The sequence below is a fragment of the Mesoplodon bidens genome, assembly GCF_964165515.1.
Source record: "Mesoplodon bidens genome assembly, chromosome: Y".
Taxonomy (NCBI): Eukaryota; Metazoa; Chordata; class Mammalia; order Artiodactyla; family Ziphiidae; genus Mesoplodon; species Mesoplodon bidens.
The window spans coordinates 46711268-46734154 of NC_138180.1; the positions used below are offsets into that span (position 1 = coordinate 46711268).

Consider the following 22887-nt stretch of genomic DNA (forward strand, 5'->3'; position numbering starts at 1 on the left):
AGTTATAGATAATTTACACCAGGTTTTTGTTATTATTGTTGTTGCTTTGGCCCTATTTATTAAAGAGGGTCTAAAAGAAATGACACTCTAGGAGAAATGAACACATCCAAGCTGAAATCTTGGTTTCTAAATGTCATTCTGTAATGAAGTTTCCAGGATTCACTGGAGAAATGGCTGACTCAGGAGTGGGGTAATATTTGCGATGAAAATATAAGATGAAACTGGAACATATTGTGATACCAAAAATAAGGAAATGTTTAAAGAAGGAAGGAAAGAAAGGAGGAGAAGCCATACTGTATGGTAAAAAGAGAAAAATGATAGAGGTAGAGATAGGTAGCATTTAAAGACCATGATAGGTTGAGTTTAAAGACCATGAGAAAACTCTGCTTCTAAATTCAGGTTGGCTTAGTACCTAGGTGTCAGATGGACCTAGGAGGAAGATAATCCTATACATTCAACTGATTAAATAGACCCAGAGTCTCACAGTACAATACCCAAATTCAACTACACAATATAAAATAATGTCTTAGAAATATCATAGAATATCAGAAAATGAATGAAATTTTAGTCAATAGATATCAACCAAGATGAATTAGATACTGGAAGCACCTGAATAAGCTATCATGGGAATTTCCAGAGGACCTGCAAGCGGAGACCACAGAGTCAGGGTCATAAGACACAGGGAACAGTTGACTTTCAAAGACGGGGCCATCAAATTCTCTCACGAGGGGTGGGAATGCCTGGACCATGCTCAGAGGGCCTTGTACAATGAGGTGATGTTTGAGACCTAAAGGAACCTGGTCTCTGTGGATCTCTTTCCTGTACATGTGATCAAGCAGTTACAACCAAAACGAACACTGATACAGGAGAAGTATTCCAAAGAGTGATGTTGGGAAGACCTGAAGGTTATGAAATCAAACATTTTTACCTCAGAGAAATCCAGTAAAATATATATGACTTTGAGTCTCAGCAGAGAGATGATGAAAAGAATTATAAAGGAATACCTAAAATCCATAACAAAAATCTACCAGAAAACTGTTAGAGCTAATCAATGAATTTGGTAGAGTAGCAGGATACAAATTTCATGCACAGAAACCTCTTGTATTCCTATACACTAATTATGAAAAATCTGAAAGAGAAATTAAGGAAACACTCCCATTTACCACTGCAACAAAAAGAATAAAAACCTAGGAATAAACTTACCTAAGGAGACAAAAGACCTGTATGCAGAAAAGACACTGATGAAAGAAATTAAAGATGATACAAACAGATGGAGAGATATACCATGTTCTCGCATTGGAAGAATCAACACTGCAAAATGACTATAGTACCCAAAGCAATCTACAGATTCAATGCAATCCCTATCAAACTACCACTGGCATTTTTCACAGAACTAGAACAAAAAATTTCACAATTTGTATGGAAACACAAAAGAACCTGAATAGCCAAAAAAATCTTGAGAAAGAAAAACGGAGCTGGAGGAATCAGGCTCCCTGACTTCAGACTATACTACAAAGCTACAGTAATCAAGACAGTAAGGTACTTATGCAAAAACAGAAATACAGATCAATGGAACAGGAAAGCCCAGAGATAAAACCACGCACATATGGTCACCTTATCTTTGATAAAGGAGGCAAGAGTATACAATGGAGAAAAGAAAGCCTCTTCAATAAGTGGTGCTGGGAAAACTGGATAGTACATGTAGAAGAATGAAATGAGAACATTTCCTAACACCATACACAAGAATAAATTCAAAATGGATTAAAGACTTAAATGTAATGCCAGACACTAGAAAACTTAGAGGAAAACACAGGCAGAACACTCTTTGACATAAATCACAGCAAGATCCTTTTTGACCCACATCCTAGAGAAGTGGAAATAAGAACAAACAAATGGGACCTAATGAAACCTAAAAGCTTTTGCACAGCAAAGGAAAAATAAACAATACAAAAACACAACCCTCAAAGTGGGAAAAATATTTGCAAATGAAGCAACTGACAAAGGATTAATCTCCAAAAAATAAAAGCAGCTCAGGCAGCTCAGTATCAAAAAAACAAACAACCCAATCCATAAATGGATGGAAGAACTAAACAGACATTTCTCCAAAGAAGATATATAGATTGCCAACAAACACATGAAAACATGCTCAGCATCATTAATTATTAGAGAAATGCAAATCAACACTACAATGAGGTATCATCTCACACTGGTCAGACTGGCCATCATAAAAAAATCTAGAAACAATAAATGCTGGAGAGGGAGTGGAGAAAAAGGAGCTCTCCTGAACTGTTGGTGGGAATGTGAATTGATAGAGCCACTATGGAGAACAGTATGGAGGTTCCTTAAAAAACTACAAATAGAACTACCATATGACCCAGCAATCCCATTACTGGGCATATACCCTGAGAAAACCATAATTCAGAAAGAGTCATGTGCCACAGTGTTCACTGCAGCACTATTTATAATAGCCAGGACATGGAATAAACCTAAGTGTCCTTCGACAGATGAATGGATAAAGATGATGTGGCACATAAATACAGTGGAATATCACTCAGCCATAAAAAGAAACGAAATTGAGTTATTTGTTGTGAGGTGGATGGAACTAGAGACTGTCATACAGAGTGAAGTCAGAAAGAGAAAAACAAATACCGTATGCTAACACATATATTTGGAATCTAAAAAAAAAAAAAAAAAAAGAACAAAAAAGAAAATGTTCTGAAGAACCTGCGGGCAGGACAGGAATAAAGACACAGACATAGAGAATGGACATGAGGACACGGGGAGGGGGAAGGTAAGCTGGGACAAAGTGAGACAGAGGCATGGACATACATACACTACCAAATGTAAAACAGATAGCTAGTGGGAAGCAGCTGCATAGCACAGGGAGATCAACTCAGTGCTTTGTGACCACCTGTGAGGGGTGGGATGAGGAGGGTGGGAGGAAGACTCAAGAGGGAGGATATATAGGGATATAAGTATGCATATAGCTGATTCACTGATTCCATCTCCAATAAACATGTTTTTTTTAAGCTATCATATAAATACTTCATAAAGCAATTATAAATCTCTTCAAAGAAAAGAAAATCTCAACAAAAAAAAAGGTAACAAAAAAGTCTAAATGTAAATTATAGAACTGAAAAACAGATGAATCAAAATTTTAAAAAAAGATTTGGCCCAGTAACAGAATGCAAGAGATAAGAAAAATGCAACAAACAAGGCAGATTTTCAGGATAATCCAAGCTGAACACGGTCGAGTAGAAGGGACCAGTGGGATTATAACACAGTGCTAATATCCATCAAACTACTAGAAAATGGGAGTGGGACTGAAAAATGATTAAAAAAGAAATAGGGGTAAAAACTTCACAAATTTGGCCAAAACATGTATCTACCAAATAAAGAAGCTAAGTGAAATTCAAAATGGTAAAATGTAATCCATACCAAACATAATAATTAATAGCTTCTGAAAACTGACAATGAGAAAATATTGAAAGCAGTCGGACAGAAAAGATTATGGGAACAAGTAGTCTGAATGACAGTGGATTTCTATTTTGAAACAAAAGAGTCTGGAAGGAAATGGCATAGGATTTTTCAAGTACAGAAAGAAAACAATGTCAAGCAAGAATTGCATAGCTAGTGAAATTATCCCTCAGAATTTAAGGAGGGGGACATCCCTGGTGGTCCAATGGTTAAGAATATGCCTTCCAAAGCAAGGGATACAGGTTTAAACCCTGGTTAGGGAACTAAGATCCCACATGCTGTGGGGCAACTAAGCCCACACACTGAAGAGTCCATGTGCCACAACTAGAGAGAAGCCCATGTGTCGCAACTAGAGAAGTCTGCATATGGCAATGAACACCCAGTGCAGACAAAATAAATTTTTTAAAAAAAGAGATTAAGGAGGAACAAAACATTTTGGAACAAAGTAACTCAGAATATTATTTGCTACAAAACACATAATTAAAGAATTCAAAATCAAGTTGTCAAAACAGAAAGGAAATTATAATAGAAGGATTGAAATTTCAAAGAAAGAAGTTCACCAAATATGGGTAAAAATCAGGTGACTAAAACAGATTGTTCTAACTTCTGAGTTTCTTAAAGCATTTTTATAGTTGGAATATAACCATAATACCACTTCATGTAATGCTCAGTATATAAAAAGTAATAATTTCCATTTAAAAAGTGTAAAAGAAAAAGGAAACAAGTTTCCACACTTCAATCCAGGTGGATACAAGTAAGATCAGAGTTAAGTTTCAAATACATGTTGTAAAAGCTGAAGCAACACCTAAGACCATACAAAATTCTCTTACATAGGTCACTATGGAATGATAAAATATGTTCAAATAATGTACAGGAGGTAAGAAAACATTTACAGTATGAGAAACAAGAAAAACTAAAAACATTATAAAGTGGCCATCTCAAAGTGTAAAATATCAATACTAACTGAAATGTAGACAGTTAATATACATCACATATTCAAGACCAAAAGTTTGGCAGGGTGGGTTAAAAAACACAACCCAAATCTCTGATGCTTAAATAAATTTCCATAAAATTCACAGACATAGATTCAGTTTAAAGTAAAACAAGAAAACAGTGTGTGTGGAGGGGAATATACACTATGCCAAAAAAAAAAAGTTTTCAAGTAAGAGTGGCTATGTTAGTATGTGATAAACTAGACTTCAGAGCCAAGAAAATTAGTAAAGGCAAAAGGAGATGTTATATTATGATAGAGATCAACTCACCAAGGAAACATATGATCAGAAGTGTTTAGGGAGTAAATAAAAGTTTGAAAATACTTGAAACAAAACCGGATAGAACTAAAAAATATATATATATATACAAAACCCAAATTTCTTGTTGAGTACTTCAAAAGTCATGATACAGCAAGTATACAGAAAACTAAACACAATATCCCCCCCAAATAAAACAAAACAAAATAAATTAAACCAGCACACCAAATGAACAAATTGAAACATACAGAACACTCCAATCAGCAGCAGAATACATGATTTTTTCAAGTATCCATTAAACAGACTTTCCTGGGACATAACATAAATGTCAAATTAAAAAGCAGTTAAATGATACACAGCATATTCTCTGAGCAAAACGGAACCACAGTAGAAATCATTAGCAAAGGAAACAATAATCAAAAAAATTAACAAACAATTTGCAAGTAAACACACCTATAAGTAATCCTTAAGTCAAAAAGCAAATTCTCACAGGACATTTATAAAAATATATAGAACTGAATGAGAATAAAATACAACCTATTGGAACTACAATCCTGCAGACTGTGGACAAAAACTACATTCACAGAAAGACAGACAAGATGAAAAGGCAGAGGGCTATATACTAGAGGAAGGAACAAGATAAAACCCCAGAAAAACAACTAAATGAAGTGGAGGTACGCAACCTTACAGAAAAAGAATTAAAAGAATGATAGTGAAAATGATCCAAGACCTTGGAAAAACAATGGAGGCAAAGATAGAGAAGATGCAAGAAATGTTTCACAAAGACCTAGAAGAATTAACAAACAAACAGAGATGAACAATACAATAACTGAAATGAAAACTACACTAGAAGGAATCAATAGCAGAATAACTGAGGCAGAAGAATGGATAAGTGACCTGGAAGACAGAATGGTGGAATTCACTGCTGCAGAACAGACTAAAGAAAAAAGAATGAAAAGAAATGAAGACAGCCTAAGAGACCTCTGGGACAACGTTAAAAACAACAACATTCACATTATAGGGGTCCCAGAAGGAGAAGAGAGAGAGAAAGGACCAGAGAAAATATTTGAAGAGAATATAGTTGAAAACTTCACTAACATGGGAAAGGAAATAACCACCCAAGTCCAGGAAATGCAGAGTCCCATACAGGATAAACCAAAGGGGAAACATGCCGAGACACATAGTAATCAAATTGACAAAAATTAAAGACAAAGAAAAATTATTTAAAGCAGCAAGGAGAATATGACAAATAACATTCAAGGGAACTCCCTTAAGGTTAACATCTGATTTCTCAGCAGAAACTCTACAAGCCAGAAGGGAGTGGCATGATATACATAAGTGATGAGGAGAAGAACCTACAACCAAGATTACTGTACCCGGCAAGAATCTCTTTAAGATTTCATGGAGAAATCGAAAGCTTTACATACAAGCAAAAGCTAAGAGAATTCAGCATCACCAAACCAGCTCTAAAACAAATGCTACCGGGAATTCTATACGTGGGAAACACAAGAGAAGAAAAGGACCTACAAAAACAATTAAGAAAATGGTCATAGGAACATACATATTGATAATTACCTTAAACATGAATGGATTAAATGCTCCTACCAAAAGACACAGGTTTGCTGAATGGATACAAAAACAAGACCCATATATATGCTGTCTACAAGAGACCCACTTCAGACCTAGGGACACATACAGACTGACAGTGAGGGGATGGAAAAGATATTCCATGCAAATGGAAATCAAAAGAAAGCTGGAGTAGCTATACTCATATCAGATAAAACAGACTTTAAAATAATGTTACAAGAGAAAAGGAAGGACACTACATAATAATAAAGGGATCAATCGAAGAAGATATAAAAATCATAAATATATATTCACCCAACATAGGAGCACCTCAATACATAAGGCAACTGCTAACAGCTATAAAAGAGGAAATCAACAGTAACACATTAATAGTGGGGGACTTTAACATCTCATTTATACCAATGGACAGATCATCCAAAATGAAAATAAATAAGGAAACAGAAGCTTTAAATGACACAATAGACCAGATGAATTTAATTGACATTTATAGGACATTCCATCCAAAAACAGATTACACTTTCTTCTCAAATGCACATGGAACATTCTCCAGGATAGATCATATCTTGGGTCACAAATCAAGCCTCAGTAAACTTAAGAAAATTGAAATCATATCAAGAATCTTTTCTGACCACAATGCTATGAAATTAGAAATAAGTTAAAGGGAAAAAAACATAAAAAATACAAACACATGGAGGCTAAACAATACGTTACTAAACAACCAAGAGATCACTGAAGAAATCAAAGAGGAAATCAAAAAATACCTAGAGACAAATGACAAGGAAAACACGATGATCCAAAACCTATGAGATGCAGCAAAAGCAGTTCTAAGAGGGCAGTTTATAGCTATACAACCCTACCTCAATAAAAAAGAAAAATCTCAAATAAACAATCTAACCTTACACCTAAAGGAACTAGAGAAAGAAGAACAAACAAAACCCAAAGTTAGAAGAAAGAAAGAAATCATAAATATTGGAGCAGAAATAAATGAAATAGAAACAAAGAAAACAATAGCAAAGATCAATAAAACTAAAAGCTGGTTGTTTGAGAAGATAAACAAAATTATTAAACCATTAGCCAGACTCATCAAGAAAAAGAGGAAGAGGACTCAAATCAATAAAATTAGACATGAAAAACGAGAAGTTACAAAAGACACTGCAGAAATACAAAGCATCCTAAGAGACTACTACAAGAAACTCTATACCAATCAAAGGACAACCTGGAAGAAATGGACAAATTCTTAGAAAGGTATAACCTTCCAAGACTGAACCAGGAAGAAACAGAAAATATGAACAGACCAATCACAAGTAATGAAATTGAAACTGTGATTAGAAATCTTCCAACAAACCAAAGTCCAGGACCAGAAGGCTTCACAGGTGAATTCTAGCAAACATTTAGAGAAGAGTTAACATCCATCCTTCTCAAACTCTTCCCAAAAATTGCAGAGGAAGGAACACTCCCAAACTCATTCTATGAGGCCACCATCACCCTGATACCAAAACCAGACAAAGATACTACAAAAAAAGAAGACTACAGACCAATATCACTGATGAATATAGATGCAAAAATCCTCAACAAAATACTAGCAAACAGAATCCAACAACACACTAAAAGGTTCATACACCATGATCAAGTGGGATTTATCCCAGCAAGGACTCTTCAATACACGCAAATCAATCAATGTGGTACACCATATTAACAAATTGAAGAATAAAAACCATATGATCATCTCAATAGATGCAGAAAAAACTTCTGACAAAATTCAACACCCTTTTATGATAAAAACTCTCCAAAAAGTGGGCATAGAGGGAACCTACCTCAACATAGTAAAGACCATATATGACGAACCCAGAGCAAACATCATTCTCAATGGTGAAAAACTGAAAGCACTTCCTCTAAGATCAGGAACGAGACAAGGATGTCCACTCTCACCACTAACATTCAACATAGTTTTGGAAGTCCGAGCCATGGCAATCAGAGAAGAAAAAGAAATAAAAGGAATACAAATTGGAAAAGATGAAGTAAAACTGTCACTGTTTGCAGATGACATGATACTATAAATAGAGAATCCTAAAAATGCCACCAGAAAACTACTAGAGCTAATCAATGAATTTGGTAAAGTTGCAGGATACAAAATTAATGCACAGAAATCTCTTGCATTCCTATACACTGATGATGAAAAATCAAAAAGAGAAATTATGGAAACACTCCCATTTACGATTGCAACAAAAAGAATAAAATGCCTAGGAATAAGCCTACCTAGGGAGACAAAAGACCTGCACAAAACTATAAGAAACTGATGAAAGAAATTAAAGATGATACCAACAGATGGAGAGATATACCGTATTCTTGGATTGGAAGAATCAATATTGTGAAAATGCGTACACTACCCAAAGCAATCGATTGGAGACCTAAATGTAAGACCGGACACTATAAAACTCTTAGAGGAAAACCTAGGAAGAACACTCTTTGACATAAATCACAGCAAGATCTTTTTTGATCCACCTCCTAGAGTAATGGGAAGAAAAACAAAAATAAACAAATGGGACCTAAGCAAACTTAAAAGCTTTTGCACAGCAAAGGAAACTGTAAACAAGACAAAAAGACAACCCTCAGAATGGGAGAAAATATTCACAAATGAATCAACAGACAAAGGATTAATCTCCAAAATTTATAAACAGCTCATGCAGCTCAATATTAAAGAAACAACAACCCAATCCAAAAATGGGCAGAAGACCTAAATAGACATTTCTCCAAAGACATACAGGTGGCCAAGAAGCATATGAAAAGCTGCTCAACATTACTAATTATTGGAGAAATGCAAATCAAAACTATAATGAGGTATCACCTCACACTAGTTAGAATGGGCATAATCAGAAAATCTACAAACATCTAATGCTGGAGAGGGCATGGAGAAAAGGGAACCCTCTTGCCCATTGGTGGGAATGTAAATTGATACAGCCACTATGGAGAACAGTATGGAGGTTCCTTAAAAAACTAAAAATAGAATTACCATATGATCCAGCAATCCCACTACTGGACATATACCCAGAGAAAACTGTAATTCAAAAAGACACATGCACCCCAATGTTCACTGCAGCACTGTTTACAATAGCCAGGTCATGGAAGCAACCTAAATGCCCATCGACAGAAGAATGGATAAATAAGTTGTGGTACATATATACAATGGAATATTACTCAGCCATGAAAAGGAACGAAATTGAGTCATTTGTTGAGACATGGATGGATCTAGAGACTGTCATACAGTGAAGTAAGTCAGGAAAACAAATATCGTATATTAACGCATGTATGTGGAACTTAGAAATATGGTACAGATGAACCAGCTTGCAGGGCAGAAGGTGAGACACAGATGTAGAGAACAAACATATGGACACCAAGGCGGGGGGAACGTGTGGGTTGGGGATGGTGGTGTACTGATTTGGGCGATTGGGATTGACATGTATACACTGATGCGTATAAAATTGATGACTAATAATAACCAGTATAAAGAAACAAAGCAACTAATACTAAACTTTCTTTGGGTTATTTGTATGGAAATACATTAATATAAATGTTTCAGACACATGAAATTTCTAAAAATCTTATATGTTCTGGTATAATGTTATGTCATAATTCTAGTTACCACTTTAAAGTATGTATCTCAGAAATAACTAAATTTCCTTGTCAATTGCATTATTATGAACTTTCATCAAATCTTTAACCATGGTCATTTTCAAGTCTTTTATCACTTACAGGCAGTTCTGGGTGTACTCTGATGCTTTTGCAAAAATGTTCCTATAAAAGGGTTTCATCTTCAAGGAATTTTCATGGAAAAGACTGACAAGTACAGGTTTCTGGTAACTGACTATACTGCTGAACTGAATGAATATGCATTTTCAGAACTCTAATGGAAAACTGATGAATTCATAAAAGTGGTAACAAAAGATCAAGATAAAAAAATTAATTACATGGGACTGAGTGACATGATGAGGATGATTGTAATTTGTGACTTTCTGTTTGAATTTAAAAAACAAATACCACTGGGGGGGTGGGAATACAACTTATCAAAATATGCGAGACAACTCTGAAGCACTGAAAATATAATTTATTTTACTAAGTGTATATAGTCAAAAAAGACTTCTAAATCAAACTCAGCTCTTACTTTAAGTAACTAAAAATAGCAAAACCAAAGCAAAAAAAAGAAGGAAACATAAGAGAAACTGAATGTGCAAAATAATAAATCAATAACACAAAATTCTAGCTCTTAAAAAATAAAAGTTAGCAATACTGACAAAGACAGTGCACACAAAATCGCAAAACGCCAACAATAAATAAGACAGGATATCTCTATACATCCTGTACCATTAAAAGGGTAATAATGAAAGATGAATAAAATTAACTTGTAAAAAATGGAGCAATTCCTCAAAATTTACAGGAATGTAAAATGGTAGTCACTCTGGGGAAAAAAAATTTAAGTAAATGTGCAAAGACTATACAACGTAGTAACTGCCCTTGAACATTATCCCAGAAAAATAAAAATGTATATCCACACAAAGACCTGTACATGAACACAGTGACTTTATTCATAACAGCCCCAATATGGAAACAAAGTTCTTTGATGGGTGAATGGCTAAGTAAATTGTGGTACCTCCATACCATGGACTACTACTCACCAGTTAAAGCAAAAAGCAAAAAAAAAAAAAAACAAAAAACAATCCAGATACAAGCAACAACGGGGATACATCTCCAGGAATTACAGCATGTGAAAGAAGCCCTTCCCAAAATATGGCCTATTTTGATTCCCTTTGTAAAACATTCTTAAAATTTACTAAATTACAGAAATAGAGAACATACAATGTTGCCAGTGGTCAAGTACAGGTAAAGGAAAAAATGAAGGTGAGTTTTAATATAAAACGGATCCATGTGGTGAAGTACAAACTCTGTATATTTACCATATCAATGTTAGTATCTTGCTTATGATCCTACACTGTAGTTTTGTAGAATGTTACCACTGAGGGGACGTGAGTAAAGTTACATAGGTTCTTTGCATTATTTTCTTACAATTTCATTCCAATCTCCGATTAAGTGAAAATAAAAACTTTACTGAGGGGCTTCCCTGGTGGCGCAGTGGTTGAGAATCTGCCTGCCATTGCAGGGGACACGGGTTCGAGCCCTGGTCTGGGAAGATCCCACATGCTGCGGAGCAACTAGGCCCATGAGCCACAACTACTGAGCCTCCACGTCTAAAGCCTGTGCTCCGCAACGAGAGGCCGCGATAGTGAGAAGCCCGTGCAGTGTGATGAAGAGTGCCCCCTGCTTGCCATAACTAGAGAAAGCCCTCGCACAGAAACGAAAACCCAACACAGCCAAAAAAAAAAAAAAAAAAAAAAAAACCTTAACTGAAGCAAAATACATTGTTACCCTAATTATAGTCTATCAAATTCAAAATCAGCATAATAGAAAGATTCCTCAAACACAAAAGCTTTGTAAACATTTAGCAATTCCAAATTTGCTATTGTGGGAGACAAAAGCACTTTACTCAGCCAGCCAGAATGAGTTTCTACTCCTCCATCCCTTAGTCCCTTGTTAGGATGAAGATAATTTCTACCTCAGAGGAACTGTGGGAGATAGATGGGAAAATGCATGGAAGTCCTTTGCACAATATTATCTACAAGTGCATAATAAATGGTAACATATAAGTGTCATACAAACAAACAGGAAAGCTGAAAGGTGCTTCTTTATTTCCAAAGCAAAATGCCAAATGAGTTCGTTAAAATACTGAAACACTAACATTATTGAATAAAGGAATCTAGGTCAATCCTACAAAAAGTTCATTGCAGTTGGTAATTTCTCTAGCATATACCAAATACCAACATACTCTCATAGGGGGATTTCTGGACATAACTGACCACACCACTCTCAACTTCATAGTATTTCCCCTAGAATGGCAGTCTTTACTACCATTACTTCACTAAGAAGCTCAGATTAATATCATTTGCTATGCTAATGTCTTTTCATTTTATATCTTTTCAGGATAATGGGGACTAGGTTGTTCCAAAAATTCTGACTTGACCAACATTACCACTTGTTCTTTTAGTTTTTCTCTTCTCTCATTTCTTCATTGTGAGTTGTAGTTCCAAGGTACATTTGGTCTTTCTCTCAACTTTGTTACCCTAACTTCTAACTTCCAGCCAAAACCACTCCTTAATTCCAGACCCACAAATAGTTTATTAACAAATTAAAATTACTTAGATGGTCTAATGACACTGTAGCCCTATGCTGTGCCTTTTGAATTTGTTAAAAGCACTCTCTCTACTGGGAAGACAACCAAATGTGGCTTGTGGACTTTATTCCCTAAAATGCTTCCCCAATCTGTGCCTTTGAACTCCATTCTCATCTGAACTCTTTTGAGTTCAAGCCCAAAGCATTTCTTGATCTTCTATTTTTAGAAATATCCCTCTAGGAGGTGTGTAAGTAACAAATGGAGCATGTTAAACAGGACGAATATTGCAAATTTAATATTCTCTTGTTTAAAACCTGTAGAAAACTCCATTTCTTAACTGCAGCAAAGGTTTACAATGACTGAGACTTTATATTATAAAAGTATTATACGGGCTTCCCTGGTGGCGCAGTGGTTGAGAGTCCACCTGCCGATGTAGGGGACACGGGTTCGTGCCCCGGTCCGGGAAGATCCCACATGCCGCAGAGCAGCTGGGCCCGTGAGCCATGGCCGCTGGGCCTGCGCGTCTGGAGCCTGTGCTCTGCAACGGGAGAGGCCACAACAGTGAGAGGCCCGTGTACTGAAAAAAAAAATAAATTAAAGTATTATACTTCTATTTTGTCCAGTAGTCTGTTAACTTCCTCAGTGCCTTAAGTCATGTCAAAATACTTGAAGTTCCCAAACATTCATGTTTTGTGAGGTGTGAGAAAAGTAGATGACTTATATCTGTCCTGAAATGCAAATCCTAAAAATACTTATTATTTGATATATTTACATGAATCTCCCAAATTAGTGATAAAACTCTTGTGTGTAAGGACAGAAGGAAAAGTTCACATCTTTTCCATACTTGTCTTTCAGGAAATGGTAAAGAGGCAGTCATTAATAAATTAAAATATGTATCACAGAAACATAAAAGAGGAAAAAGAAAAAAACCTTACAGCACAGATCCTACATTTATCTAAATTCACACTGTAAGAGCTTAAACTTCAGCTGATCAAATACAACTATTGTAATATTTCATTTTATTTTAAAAAACTACTTTATTAAGGTATGATTCACATATATAAAAATCCTAATTTTCATTTTACACCTTTGGAAAAGTGACTTAGGTTTTATTCCAAAATGCAAAAGCCACGATATTTTGTAAATGATAATTTAAGCAAGTTGAATTACACATTCATGTTGGAAATGTAAACTAATTTTCACAACACCAAGAAAAGTTCTTATTAAATTGGCAACATAGAGAAAAGAATGACTAAGTTATTACTGCTTTCTGAATTAGTATCCCGTTATATGCAACTTGTGGATTAGGTTCTTTTTCTAAATAATGTATGTGATATTATACAAATCTGTTTAATTAAAAGGTACTAGGGAGAACTGTACAATTTGGCAAAGCATAAAGACCCTGTGCTCACCTCCTACTACGAGCACACCAAAATCAAAACTTTTTGTAGAAAAACCACCATCTTCTTCAACTAAAGATACAAACAGGGTCTTCCCTGGTGGCGCAGTGGTTGAGAGTCTGCCTGCCGATGCAGGGGGCACACGGGTTCATGCCCCAGTCCGGGAAGATCCCACATGCCGTGGAGCGGCTGGGCCCATGAGCCATGGTCGCTGAGCCTGCGCATCCGGAGCCTGTGCTCCGCAATGGGAGAGGCCACAACAGTGAGAGGACCGCATACCGCAAGACAAAAAAAAAAAAAGATACAAAGGAACCACAGGGAGAAGGGTAGGAGGGGCAGAATTGTGATACAGTCAAACCCCATACCCCTGGGTGGTCTACCCACAAATGGGGAATAATTACAAATGCACAGATTCTTCCAAATGAATGAGAGGTCCAAGCCACATGTTGACTACCCAGTGTAAGGACCATGCACCAGGAAGACAAGCCCCCAGAACATCTGGCCAGTAGGAGTTACTTCCAAGAAATCCACAGGGCTGTGGGAAAGACTCCACTCTTTAAGTGTGCATAGAAAATTTCACACACTCTGTGATTCAGGATAGAAGCAGTAATTTAATAAGAGCCTGGGCCAGAACTACCTGGTCACCTGGGAGTCTCCCAGAGAGGCAGGAAGCAAATGGAGCTCACCCTGGGGACAAAGACACTGGTGGCAGCCAATTTTGGCAGCTCATTCTACTATGAGGACACTGGTGTTGGGAAACATTTGGAGTCAAACCCCTAGTTTATCAGCCCCAGGACCCAGCCCTGCCCGAGTCCAGCAGCCAGTAGGCACCAGTTACAGAGGTGTCTCAGGCTAAGCAACCAAGTGGGCATAGCCACAGTAGACCGAACAGCATTCAGGCACCTTAAGACCCCCTGAGCCCATAAGCCACATTTGGACACAGCCATACCAAGGACCATGAACCTACACAACAGTGGGAAGGCCCCAGGCTCAAGACCTCCATGACCCTCCAGCCAGAGACCCTGGGAACCAGCTCTACCCATCAGGGGGCAGACACCAGCTTCAAGTAAACCACAGCCCTGCAGTCTGTGGACATGGTCTGCACATCAGTTGGTCAGACATTGCCTGGGACCAGCTGGGTCTGGACCCCACCCACTAGCAAGCCAACACAAGCTTCAAGACACCCCGAGCCAGGCACCAAGTTATATAAGTAACCAGCCCCACCTACCAACGATTTCACACCAGCTGCTCTTGGGGCCCCTAGGCCCTGCAGTCAAACCCCAGAACACAACTCTGCACACCAATGAGCCAGTACTAGCCCCAAGGCTCCCTATGGTTCTGCAGTTAGCCACCTCATGACCCAGTCCAGTCAAACAGTGTCTGGCACCTTCTGCAAGAGGCAGTGCCTGACAACCAATTGGACCCAGAGCCAATCAAACCTATCAGAACACCCACACAGTGCACCACAATGAATGCAGCCCTCTTAGGGGGCATCACTACAGCATACAGTTCTGGTAACCAAAGGGGAGAGTGCTTCTGGGACACATAGGACATCTAGAAAAGGCCACGTCTCCAACGATGGTAAATGTAACCAACCTGCCAGATACATACAAATATGAACAGCAAGTTAGCAACATGAGAAAACAGAGGAACATGCTCCAAATTAAAGGAGAAGATAAAACTTCAGAAGAAGTGAGTGAAGTGGAGATAGGCAATCTACCTGAGAATGAGATCAGGCAAGTGATCATAGAAATGATCAAAAAACTCAGGAAAATACAGGTACAGAGCAAGAAGACACAAGTTTTAAACAAGTTTTAGAAAATATAAAGAACCAAACAGAGATTAAGAAATCAGTAAGTGAAACAAAAAAATACACTTAAGACAATCAACAGTAGACTGATACAGAGGAACAGATCAAAGAGCAGGAAGACAGAGTAGCAGAAATCAGTGATGCTGAACAGACAAAATGAAAAGAAATGAGGACACTTTAAGAGACCTCTGGGACAACATCAAGCTCACTAATACCCACATTATACGAGTCCCTAAAGGAAAAGAGAGAAAAGGGCTGAGAACATAACTGAACAAATAACAACTGAAAATTTCCCTAACCTATGAGGGGAAACTGTCAGTCAAGAAGCACAGCCCAAACTGGATTAACTCAAAGAGGAAAACTGTAATAAAAATGACAAAAACTAAAGATAAAAAGAAAACATTTAAAGGGTAAAAAAATTAATAAAAGTGAGGGTAAAGTAACAAATGACATACAAGGGAACTCCCATAGGGCTATCAGATGACCAAGAAAACTCTACCCAAAAAGGCTCTTGTTCAGATTTGGTGGAGAAATCAAAAGCTTTACAGACAAGCAAAAGCTAAAACAGTTTGGCACCACAAAGCCAGCTTTACAACAAATGTTAAAGGCACTCTTCTAGGTGAAAAATAGAAGGAAGGACACAACATGAAAATCATGAAAGGAAAAAACTCATCAGCAAAGAGAAACATACAGTAAAGATAGGAAATCATTCATGCACAAAACCAATATTAAAATTAAAAGAGTATAAACTAGTAAAATCATCTATATCCACAATAAGCAGTTAAGGATACACAAAACAAATAGATGTAAAATATGATATCAAAAACAGTAATCCGGGCTTCCCTGGTGGCACAGTGGTTAAGAATCTGCCTGCTAGCCACAGAGCACAGGGAGATCAGCTCGGTGCTCTGTGACCGCCTGGAGGGGTGGGATGGGGAGGGTGGGAGGGAGGGAGATGCATGAGGGAAGGGATGTGGGAACAGATGTATATGTATGACTGATTCACTTTGTTATAAAGCAGAAACTAATTTAAAAAATTAAAAAAAAAAAAAAAAAGAATCTGCCTGCTAATGCAGGGGACACAGGTTCGATCCCTGGTCTGGGAAGATCCCACATGCCGCGGACCACAACTAATAAGCCTGTGCTCTAGAGCCTGAAAGCCACAACTACTGAGCCCACATGGCACAACAACTGAAGCCTGTGCACCTAAAGCCTGTGCTTCCCAACAAGAGAAGCCACGACAATGAGAAGACTGCGCACTGCAATGAAGACCCAACACAGCCAAAAATAAATAAATAATATATATATATATATATATATATATATTTTTTTTAACCCAGTAATCCTAGACTTCCCTGGTGGTGCAGTGGTTAAGAATCCACCTACCAATGCAGGGGACACGACTCAAACCCTAGTCCGGAAAGATCCACCATGTTGTGAAGCAACTAAGCCCGTGTGCCACAATTACTGAGCCTGTGCTCTAGAGCCCATGAGCCACAATTACTGAAGCCAACGCGATTAGAGCCCATGCTCTGCAACAACAGAAGCCACCACAATAAGCCTGCGCACCACAACGAAGAGTAGCCCCCCCTCTGCCGCTGCAACTAGAGAAAGTCCACACGCAGCAACGAAGACCCAACGCAGCAAAATAAATAAATAAAATTTTATTAAACAAATAAAACAGTAATCCTGAGGAGAGGGAAGTGAAAATCAAGGACTGTAAAAATGTATTTTAGAAGATCAGAAACTTCAAACAATCATATGCATATGTATGCGTGTGTGTGTGTACTTATATATAAACCTCAGGGTAACCAAAAGTCAAAAATCTGTAACAGATACACACACACAAAGGAAAAGAAATCCAAACATAAGTAATTAAGGGGCTTCCCTGGCGGTCCTGTGGTTAATACTCCATGCTTCCACTGTAGGGGGCGTAAGTTTGATCCCTGGTTGGGGAATTAATATCCCATGGGGCACGCCATGCAGGTAAAAAAGGAAAAAAAAATCATTAAATCACAAGAGGTGAGAACAAAAAAGACCTATAAAAATACCCACAAACGGGGCTTCCCTAGTGGTGCAGTGGTTGAGAGTCCACCTGCCGATGCAGGGGACACAGGTTCGTGCCCCAGTCTGGGAAGATCCTACACAGTATGGAGCAGCTTAGGCCCGTAAGCCATGGCCACTGAACCTGTGCGTCCAGAGCCCATGCTCTGCAACGGGAGAGGCCACAACAGTGAGAGGCCCGCGTACTGCAAAAAAAAAAAAACAAAAAAAAACCCACAAACAACAAAATGGCAATAACATACACTTAGTCCAAATGTAAATGGACTAAATCTCCCAGTCAAAAGCGATAGGGTGGCTGAACTGATGTGAAAACAAGACCTACCCACAGGTTGCCTACAAGAGACTCACTTCAAATCTAAAGACACATGTAGATGGAAAGCAAGCGGATGGAAACACTATTCAAAACAAATGGAAATCAAAGGAAAGCTGGGGTAGCAAAATCTATATCAGACAAAATAGATTTTAAAATAAAGATTGTTACAAGAGACAAAGAAGGACATTCATTACATAATGATTAAGGATTAATCCAAGAAGAAGATGTAACAGTTATAAATATACATGCACCCAACACAGAGCACCTAAATATAAAGCAAATATCAACAGACACAAAGAGAGAAATCAACAGTAACACAGTAAAAGGAGGGGACTTTAACACTCCACTTACATCAGTGGACAGAGCATACAGACAGATAAATCAGTAAGGAAACACTGGCCATAAGTAACACATTAGACCAAGTGGACTGCATAGATATATATATAGAACATGTCATCCAAAAGCAGCGGAATATTCATTCTTCTCAAGTGCATATGGAACATTCTCCAGAATAGATCACAAGCTAGGCCCCAAGACAGCTAGAAACCATAAAACCCCTAGAAGAAAACAGAGGTGGAATAGTCTTTGACATAAATCATAGTAATATTTTGGATCTGTCTCCTAAGGTAAAAAAAATACAACCAAAAAACCAAACAGAACCTAATTAAACAGAAATGCTTTTGCAGAGCATTCATTTCCATCAACAAAAAGACAACCTCATGAATGGGAGAGAATATTTACAAATGACATGGTTGATAAAGAATTAACATACAAAATATATAGAGTTCTTACAAATCAATATCAAACAACCTCCAAATAACCCAATCAAAAAATGGGCAGAAGACCAGAAGACACATTTTCCCAGATGAACAACGAACACAGGAAAAGATTGTTAACCATCACAGAAATGTAAATTAAAACCACAATGAGGTATCACCTCTTGCCTGTCAGAATGGCGGTCATCAAAGAGACCACAGTCACCAATGTTTGTGAGGATGTAGAGAAAAGGGGACCTTCCTACACTGTTGGCCAGAATGTACATTGGTGCAGCCACTATGGAAAATTGTTTGGAGGTTTCTCAAAAAACTAAAAAGAAAACTACCATATGATCCAGTAATTCCATTCCTGGGTATATATATGCAACAAACCCCAAAACACTATTTGAAAAAATACATGCACCCCAATGTTCATAGCATTATTTACAATAGCTAAGATAAGAAAGTGACCTAGGTATCCTTTAAGAGATATGTGTTTATAAAGAAGATGTGGTATACAGCCACAATGGAATACTACTCAGCTATAAAAAAAAAAAAGAAATGTTGCAACAACATGGATGGACTTGGAGGGTGTGATACTAAATGAAATAAGTCAGACAGAGACAAACACTGTATATCATTTATATGTAGAATCTAAAAAATAAAATTAGTAAAAATAACAAAGACTCACAGATACAGAGAATAAATGAGTGGTTACCAGTGGAAGAGGTGGGGGGAGAGCAAGATAGAAGTAGGGAACTCACAGGTACAACTTACTATGTACAAAATAAATAAGGTACAAGGATGAATACACAGGGCATAGCCAATATTTTATAATAACTATAGATAGAATATAACCTTTAAAAATTGTGAATCATTATGCTGTACACCTAAAACGTACATAATATTGTATCTCAACTTTTGGTAAAAAGGCATACCAGAAAAAAAAAGGCTTGGGTGGAGTCCATCTTAACAAGTCTTATACCTCCTGCAGTAAAATAACGACCACCTCCAAAATCCAATTTATAAAGGCTATTAAACTGATGAAAGAAAATAGGAAACAGAAGACTTCTTTCATGTAGATATACTTTTAAGTGATGTTGGTATATGTGATTTCATGTCCTGTTCTCTACTGCTTTAAAGACTGTAAAATTCTGTGAAGTAAAATTCTTGACAGGCAATCCAAATAAAACTAAGGCTTTTTTATGTGCAGGTAAATACAATAAGTTCAATTTATATGAACCTTGGCAATAAATCATCTCAAAAAGAGATGAAACAATAAGATGCTCTGTAAGAAATATAAAATAGAGCTAGTTAAAAAAATTCAGATGTAGCACTAATACATTATAATATAAACATAATACTTTATAAGTCTCCTGATGGTTAAATTTTAACTTTTGTTTCAAAAGAGTCTGTCTTGAGTTCTATCATCAATGACCTATGGACAAAAACCATTCACATGAAAATCAGAAAATATAGCTGTTAAAATAATACGAGTGGCATTTTCTAGTTTTCTTAACTAAAATGGAATTATAATTACTTCCTTTTGAAATTATATATACATGTGTATACATATGTGTATCTATATGTATGTATATATATATGATTACTGTTAAGATTTCAATTATTGAAAAACTGTTACCTAAATTTAATAAAATATGCACTTTTTATCTTTAAATTATTTCTAGAAAGTTATTTGACAAAAGTACTTCATTAATACAATCATAAAGGCATTTCACCAGAGAGGATTATAAATTCTCTATACATTTGCATAATTCATTTGTAGAACTTTACCAAAACTCCCTGGAAAACTGTTAGAAAGAAAAATGTGATAAAATGAGAATACAGGCCAAAAGCTTCACCAAGTACAGGTAGAAAACAAGGAATTCTTACAAAATGGTTAATGGTTAATTAAGAGTAGTTTGTTCATATGAAGTAAAAAACCTTCACCCTATTAAAATTTACTAGTGATACAGAATTTGAATATATTCCTCCCTCCCCTCACTGAACCATGTTGTACAAGCAGAAAATCATGAAATTTTAAGTCATGTAATATATTTGTTCTTAGAGTGGAGGCCATCATTCTCAATCTCCTCTTCATAATAAACAAGATTTATCAAACCTACATAATGTTCTCTTTAAAATCTTAACTTCACTATTCATTTCCTACTCTACACTTTTCTGGTACTTTTTTATTGGCGATCACTGCAATAACTGAAACCTAACAAATGAGATGAAAGACATTTACTTTCAAAATAAACATACTTTTGCAAGTAGTACTTTACAGTAGGCACATCAGAAACTACCATATATGTGAAAATTCAAAACTTTGCTTTATATTTTTACAATTATATATTGTATTATATATGTTATACATGTGTGTGAATATATATGTACATATAAAATATATATAATCAGATTTGAAAATGAATAAAATCTGGGTCTTTACACAAAGTCTTTCTACAACTCAAACAGTGGAAAACCCTCTGAACATTAAACAACTTTAACAAAAGATTCTGTACAATGCTGAACAGTTTTATTTACACATACAAAATGTAAAAGGAGTAGTGTTTAAAATTACAGAGCTTCTTAATATTTAACAGCAGGCAACCTCAAAAAAAATAACATTCCTTTCACAAATATTTTCAAGCAATAAATATGTATTCATAAATAGTGTAAATCTGTATTAAGATTAGAAACAAAATCACAAATTTAAAGTTTATTCCTTAGTCTATGTGCAATCCATTATCTTTGAATCTTTGTTATTAGGCTACTAAATTTTAAAAAGTTTTAATTTGGAACCATTATGGCCTCAAAACAATACAGAAAAACTTGATGCAGTTAAAAAATATTTTTCTCTTTTAATTTTTCACATTAAAAAAGTTAACCAAAGATTTAAATGTATTAACTATCTTCACAAACAAATGGCCAGTGAGGACAGTATATCTTCCCCAGGAAACTTCTGAAAGGATAAAATATAGATGAAAACTAATTTATCAGTCCAGAAACAGAGAAACAAACAACAAAAAAGGTATCATCAAGTCAGTAGTCTGTTGGACAATGCCAGTTTTGTCAGATATCATAAAACATGTGATAATTATTACTAAGTAAAGCTGGATCATCTTGGAGCAGAAAAGTGCTCTCCTACATCCAGTTGTTTCACAATATTCTTGGAAGGTTGCATAGACATTAGCTTTTAGTCAGCACTCTTATGAAGCAGCTACAAACCCAGTGGTGCCGAACTTTCCTGAAGATCAGAAAAGGTGTCATTTAATATTTATGGAACAATATCAAGAAGAGGAGGATGATACTGAAGGAGCCTAAAATTAAAAGTGAGGTGTATTAATCATTTTAGTATATTATTAATCTTTAAAAGTGTTCTCTAGTTTATGGCTATAAACAATATACAGCCTACTTATGAAGTGAGTTAGAAAGAAACACCAAGTCATAAGAAAGTTCAATAGCCTGCTAATTGATGTGCTTTTATTATGTCCTTTAGGACCATATTTCTAAGAGTTCTAAATTGTTACCCTCATTTTTCTGTACATCATTTAGTCATAAAAACTTATAGGACATACCAAATTGACTGCTAAAACATAGAATTTGTGGAAAACTTTTAAAATTTCAATTAAAATTTCACTAGTTATTGTTTCATGAACATTTCTCAGCTAGAGTATATATATTGCAAATATTTCTCATAATTTTTCTCTTTTTTAAGCAATCCTAGGCACCATTCAATTAAAAATACTACAAACTAAATTTCAATATTTAGAACAAAAAGCACTTGACCAGTATTAACAACTCATGAATAACTGTAATTCCATTCATAAAGCCATTCAAAGTCAAAAGTAAAGGCAACCTGTCTTTGACATTAAAACATGCAGAATTCACAAACTTCTGAATTTAGTTTCATGCATCTTATAAACTGTACCATTAATCAAAATCCATCAAATATTTCCATGAGTTTAAAAGATAACAAGAACTAGATTTTAAATAAATACAATTAAGCTC

The 22887-nt window shown here is 36.2% G+C and overlaps 1 protein-coding gene across 5 annotated transcripts in view; it reads right to left on the reverse strand.

The window, feature by feature from the left end:
• Nucleotides 1–21605: 21605 nt before the first annotated feature.
• LOC308609628 (lysine-specific demethylase 6A-like) overlaps nucleotides 21606–22887 on the reverse strand; it is a 185527-nt gene continuing 184245 nt past the window's right edge. For all 5 annotated transcript variants that reach the window (XM_081223361.1, XM_081223360.1, XM_081223362.1 and 2 more), the window contains one exon: nucleotides 21606–22196. In XM_081223361.1, coding sequence (XP_081079487.1) covers nucleotides 22167–22196 — 30 coding nt within the window. In that variant the 3' untranslated portion in view covers nucleotides 21606–22166. The remainder of the gene's footprint in view (nucleotides 22197–22887) is intronic.